Genomic DNA, 6,607 nt, shown 5'->3' with positions numbered 1-6,607 from the left:
TTATTTTTGTTGTTTTTAAGATTTTAATGTTTTTTTTTTCGTTTTTAGGAATGTAATTGTTTCAATTAAATTAATGATTTTTTTTAGTTAATTACATTTTATTCAACTAATAAAAAGGAAAAAAAAATTTGTTTCTTAACAAAAATACATTTTGTTCAATTAAAAAAAAGAAAAAAAACAAAAATGTGGTAAAGTAATGTATGACATCACTGAGTTTGTATGGTAAAAAATAACGGATATTTGAAAAATGTAGCCTAAGGAAACATTAATAACTCTTAACTTTATTCAAACAACTTTTTATTATTTCTTGCATTTGATTTCATCATTAAATATTTTGATTGGTTAAATAACAATGATGGATATTTTGTTAAAGAAAATATTTATTTTAATAAGTAGACTATTATTTTATGAAAAATGAAAAAGAAACATATATAAATATGAGACTGAAAGAATATATATGAACATAGTAAAAAGAGCAATGGCTCCCAACCCAAACAAGCTTCCTGTCATAACCTTGAATACAAAAACCTTAAACCGTAGCAATGGTGCTTGGCAATCAACGTCTCACGCGGTGCGGGGAGCCCTCGAAAACTACGGCTGTTTCATCCTGGCCACCGATAAAGTCTCTTCAGATCTACGTGACACCATGTTCGAGCTCGCTAACGATTTGTTTCATCTACCTATGGAAACCAAGGTGAAGAACACTTCTGATCTCCTTGGTTTCGGATACGGGAAATATGCATCCATGCCTCTTTGGGAGTACTTTGGCATCAAAGGTGGAGCCACCATTGAAGGCACGCAAAGCTTTGTTGATCTTCTCTTTCCTTCAGGCCACAAAGTCTTCTGGTAACAAAAAACTGATCCATTATTTACTATTGGGTAATTGAGAAATGGGCTAAAACCGAAACCATTACTGACGAGATTGATTTGACAAAAGTTCTGATTTTGATTATTTTTCCTTCAAAGTATACTGATTTCCTATTTTTTACGCTGTAGCGAGACTGCATTCGAGTACATGAAACTGTTATCAGAAATCGATCATTGCGTGATGAGAATGGTGTTTGATAGCTACGGGGTTGACGCCAAGGAATGTGACCGTTTGATTGAGTCTACGTTGTACTTGTCTAGATTCATGAAGTATCGGTCACCACGTGAGGGAGAAGGCATTATGGGTCTTTTCCCTCACTCCGACAAGAGTTTCTTAGCAGTTTTAGACGACGACCTCAAAGGATTAGAGATCCAGATGAAAAATGGAGAGTGGATATATCCTGAGCCCTCTCCATCAACGTTCATTGTCTTAGCCGGAGAACCCTTCATGGTAATACTCCGACACTGGTCCTACGCATTTGCAATTCTAAAACGCTTTAATTTTGTGGTATGAAATAGGCATGGAGTAACGGGAGGATTCATGCGCCAGTGCATCAAGTGGCGATGAGAACATCGGAGAAAGAAGTTGTTAGGAATTCGTTGGCGCTATTTTCGTTTATGAGGGCGACAGTGGAGGTGCCTCAGAAATTGGTGGACGATGAAGAACACTATTTGCAATTCATGCCTTTTAATCAAATTGAATTCTTAAAGTATGTGACCACGGAGGAGGGAAAGGCATCCAAATGCGCGATCAAATCCTACTGTGGCGTTACCACCAGCGCCGGCGCGGACTAGTGACTGGTTAGGGTGTTATGATGTTATATGTTGTTGGTAAGTTGTTTGCATGTAAAATATAAGTATGTTATAATAACTATGGGATTTATTATTAAACTTATAGAAGGATGACCTGCTAAGAAACAAATGGTAAACAAAATAGCAAAAAAAAAAAAAAAAAAAAGGGAAAATAACAAATACATCATCATGCCAAATTTTTATGTCATATCATCAAATTATAAGGATGTGTGAAAAAAGGACCCAAATTTATCCATGTAAAGACTCTTTTTAACAATCTTTTAAAAACCGGTTTGAACCGGCCGGTTGAACTGGTTCAACTATCATCAGTTTTATGTTTATTTTTGAACCGAAACGAACCGGCTGGTTTTCATAAAAATCCGGTTGAACCGGTTAAATTAAACCGGTTGAACCGGTTAAATTGAATAAAAACATATGAAGTTGAAATATTTTGCATAATAAACTTTGGTTGTTTTTTCATATCTATTAAGATTTTTATGAATAAAAACAAATGATAAATTTATGAAGTTTTTTGATGTGTTTGTATTCATTTAAGACTTTATTTTCTTTTTAATGCATGTGGATTAATATAAAACTTATGGTTATATGTTATTTTAATGTATTTAAATTGATCTACAACTTGTTTTTATGTCTATTTTTAATGTTTGAACTTGTGAACATCAAATTATTGATTTATATATATATGTATGTGTAGGAAAATACGAAAAATATGAAAATTATAGAAACTGGTTTATTTGGCGGTCGAACCGGTTAAAACGGTTGAACCGAAAACCGATCACCGTACCGGTTCAACTAAAAAACGGGTTTATAAGACATTGGTTTTTAAGATCTATTAATGTTGAATATTATTTGTGAAATAAATATCTAGATTAATGTTGAAAGCTTTCCATAACAATCGGTTCATGATAATGGGATATTGGAACGTCCACGTCAAACCGTTTTGAGGCCTCTCCAAAAAAAGTTTAAAATTAAAAAAAAAAAAAAAAAATTTGAGACCCTTACACTAAAAATAATTATTATAGTACTCCTACATGTTTTTATAACTATAGACGCATGAAAATGAATATATAAAAAATAGTAAATAACTTTAAAAAATAATATTTATTTAAATAGGGGATTTTTTTTTAAAATACATGCATAAAAACAAATATATAAATCTTTGTAAAAAATAATTTTCTAGAGAATACTAGTTTTTTAAAAACAATTTGAAAAAAAACAACTATGTAAAAAATATTTTTTGTAGAATATAGAAAACAAATTAAAAAAATATAATTTATAAAATCAGAAAAATCTAAGAAAAGCAAATATAAAACAAAATTAAAAGAATATTTGTAAAAAATCAAATTTTATAAAATTGTAACAAAATAATTTTTTTTAAAAGCCTAAATTTTAGAAATTATATAAAAAGAATGTTGTAAAAAAAATAAGTTTAGACTAAATTTGTAATAAAAAAAAATGACAGGTCAAAGTAAAAAAAAAAAAAACAAAAGTTAAGGGGCTTGAGATAAATGGAAATGTTATTTTGTTAGAATGGTAATTTAGGAATGTTTTATAAAAAGAACCGTTAGAAATCAGAATGGTAATTTAGGAATGTTTTATAAAAAGAACCGTTAGAGATCGGAAGTCGAAAGGGTTGGGTCGGTGTATTCGCGCTTAAAATAACCTTCTTCGCTCATCCCTCTCGCTTCTCTCAAAACAACATACATACATGTTTCTTTGAAGAAGAGGGTTTTATTTGGAGGTTCTTTTTCTTCTATCGACACCACCGTTTCCTCTTTCTTTCATTCCCCGGCGTTCAACAATCCTCTGCGTTTTCCTCTTCCTCTGTTAGGTAACGTTCTTGATTTTTTTTTGTGTGTGTATTTTATTGATTTCGTTTTTGTTTTTGTTAGGTATTTTAAATTAGGCTAACATCTTCAGGCCTCCCTTCATCACTGTGATGGAGTCATCGGGCTATTGGGTTGTACCTTTATTCTTTGTAGTTGTAGTATGACGTCTGGTTCCGATGTCAGTTTGGTTCACCGTCATCATCGATCAAGAAAAAGAATACATGTCTTTCTCCTCTGATTTCTAGGTTGTGAGTTTAATTGTGTGTTTTCTCCTCCGATTTCTGGGTTTCTTTTTTTCTTTCTATTTCTCGTCCATTTATTTTTTGTTTTGTTGGTTTTTTGAACCAGGTCACCTAATAGAAATCACCCATCAAATGAAGATGATTGGTCAAACAATAGTTAAGTTTAAATAGTCTTGAAACCCAAAAAAGTACTGTTTAGTTGTAGATTCTTCTTCTGTGCACTTTAGGTGTTTGATGAAATGTCTTAATGTTATTGGATTAAATTATTGAGCTATAAGAGATTCAATCAGGGAAAGAAAATTTATTGTTTGTAGTTTTAACTCAATTAGAAATAGAAGTGTATTTGGTTCTAACTAAGAGTTGCCTATAATTAATATACGTTATTAGGCTGAAGTGTAAAATTTCCATATTTGAAACAGATTTTGATTGTATATGGACTTATGTTTTTAATTTTCTTACTGCAGGATTTTTAGAGATTAAAAATTGATTTTTGGGGGCATAAGGAAAGTAAGGTTGAATCTTAATCAAATGAGGATACTTCCAAGAGGTTGTGATTTTTTTAACAATTTATATGCTGAGCTTTTTGTTCTGAGGCTACTACAAAAGTTCCGTTTTTAGTTCCATTGAATCTCAAATAAGGGTGTTGGGTGATTTCCGTCACTGAATTACAAAAGATATGAGTCTGTAACTCTGTTTGTTTATTTCCAGAAATACCCCTCTGTTCCTAAAACTTGTGCTTATATATATTATCTGCAGGATATGATGGGATTAACTTACTTCATGTTGAATCAATCAAAAAAGATGCTGAATATTGCACAGAAACACCTTCAGTACTTATTTAGTATGCCTGGTAGATCTTTACATCAGGGAAGGAAATGCCTCATGGTGGATTGAAATGTTAAAATCAAGTGGTCAATATAAAGAGGTGCTGATGTATACTTTCGTATCTCTGATGAGGTAATAATCAATTCCCTTTTGATATTATATATGGGATTTTTGTTAAAAAACTTAAGTTTTTTTTTTTTGTAGGAACCTCTTCATTCAGCTGTGATTATTGTTGTTGTTACCTTTTTTTAGCCAAACGAATTATGTTAAGAAAGTACGGATTTCATTTCATTCTTTCTGGTGATCTGTACAAGAAATGGGATCAGGTATTGCAATTTTTGTTACTGGATCATATCTTAATACTTTAATAGAAGATAATTTTGTTTTCCAATTAGTACTTAATAGATAATTTTCATTATCGAATATATGAAAATAACCATACATTTCAAATTATTTAAAATGTGGTTTGTGACAGCTCATTCTATAGAGTAAATTACAATTTTGTCCTTGTGATATTTCAAAAGTTATTGTTTTCATCTAGATATTTCATTTGTTGCACAAGAGGTCGATTAGGTCCAAATTTTAACCGTGATCAAGGGTTTTTTGGTCATTTAATAAAAAAAAAGAGTAATGAAATTGAAACCAACCTGCCCTCATAAATGGTTGAAGTCCATCAAATTTGAAATTTGAAGGAATTTGTCTGAATTTTCAACCAAATGCACCATTGAATGGAATCTTGAATTCCAATTTCCTTGGAATCCACAATTCCAATTCTTGGCTGCAAATCGATTACTAAAAGTAGTATTTCAAGAAAATCCAACAGAACTGAATTCCGTCCCAATTGTCAACCAAACACGTCATGAAATGGAATCTCGAATTCCAATTCTGTCGGAACCCGCGATTCCATTTCTTAGCTGCAGTTTCTAACATGTATATTATTACTGTTTTGATATGGCAGCTCATTTCACAACTACTTCAAACAAAACAACTGCTTCTGTTTCTACTGGATTTTGATATAATTCAAAAAGGCAAGTAAGTTTACTAATTTGACAATTTAGAAAAGTTTTTTTTTTTGGAAAAAGATGGTATTATGGTGGCTCAGTTGGACTTAATCACATCATGTCAAAATTGTTGTTTGTTTTAGACTTAATGGGGGACAAAACTTGACATTGTATTTTCATTTGTATTTTATAATCAGTAGGGCTTATTATTGATGCTCAATAAGGTTTGTGGTTATTGCATTGAATCTCAAATAAGGGTGCTGGGTGATTACTGCCTGATTACAAAAAGATCATATGAGTCTATGACCCTGTTTGTGTATTTCCAGAAATACCCATCTGTTCCTAACCTAAAACTTGTGTTTATTTATTATCTTCAGGAAATGATGGGATTAACATACTTCATGTTGATCCAATCAAATAAAGATGTTGAATATTGCATGGAAAACACCTTCAGCAGTTATTTAGTAGGCCTGTTTTTTTTTTTTTTTGTTAATATATATATATATATATATATATATATATATATATATATATATATATATATTTGTAATTTATTTTATTTATTTAAAAATTGTTGTTTTATTTAGTGAATTGGGACATCAGGGAAGGGAAATGCCACGTGGTGTGTTCTTTGGTGGGTTGAAATGTTAAAAACAAGAGGATGCTGTATCTCTGATGGGGTAATAATCGTTTCCCTTTTGTGAATAAAAATGTTAATTTTGTTAAAAAAACTTAAATTTTTTGCAGGACCCTGTTCATTCACATCTTATTGTTGTGGTCAATTATGTTTCGATCAAGGTATTGCAGTTTTTGTTAGAAGATCATATCTGAATAATTAAATAGATAATTTTGTTTTACTATTCATTATCGAATATCAATGATTCTGGAAACAATAGATGGATGATTTATCAATCTTCTTAGAGTAATATTACTGAGTGTTGTGTAGCAGATTTTTTCAAAAATATTCTGTGAAGCACAAGTTCCCTTACATTAATTGCTATTCTTAGTTCCAATTCCTTTGACAAATTGC

General features: G+C 31.0%; 1 protein-coding gene across 1 annotated transcript; it reads left to right on the top strand.

Moving 5' to 3' along the window:
* Positions 1-460: 460 nt before the first annotated feature.
* On the top strand, positions 461-1,738 carry LOC145054421 (deoxypodophyllotoxin synthase-like). Its single transcript, XM_079002621.1, has 3 exons — positions 461-846; positions 997-1,318; positions 1,387-1,738. Exons 1-3 carry the CDS (start codon positions 479-481, stop codon positions 1,660-1,662), a joined length of 966 nt encoding a protein of 321 aa, XP_078858747.1. The 5' UTR covers positions 461-478; the 3' UTR covers positions 1,663-1,738.
* Positions 1,739-6,607: the final 4,869 nt, after the last annotated feature.

Source organism: Lactuca serriola, chromosome 5 (genome assembly GCF_051521515.1).
Source record: "Lactuca serriola cultivar US96UC23 chromosome 5, Lser_US96UC23_V15, whole genome shotgun sequence".
NCBI classification, from domain to species: domain Eukaryota; kingdom Viridiplantae; phylum Streptophyta; class Magnoliopsida; order Asterales; family Asteraceae; genus Lactuca; species Lactuca serriola.
This window is presented reverse-complemented; position numbering and strand designations above follow the sequence as displayed.

Coding starts and splice junctions, on each gene's coding strand:
- LOC145054421 (XM_079002621.1), top strand. CDS start 479: ATGGCTCCCAACCCAAACAAGCTTCCTGTCATAACCTTGAATACAAAA. Junction 847..996: donor TCAGGCCACAAAGTCTTCTG/GTAACAAAAAAC, acceptor TTTACGCTGTAG/CGAGACTGCATTCGAGTACA. Junction 1,319..1,386: donor TAGCCGGAGAACCCTTCATG/GTAATACTCCGA, acceptor GGTATGAAATAG/GCATGGAGTAACGGGAGGAT.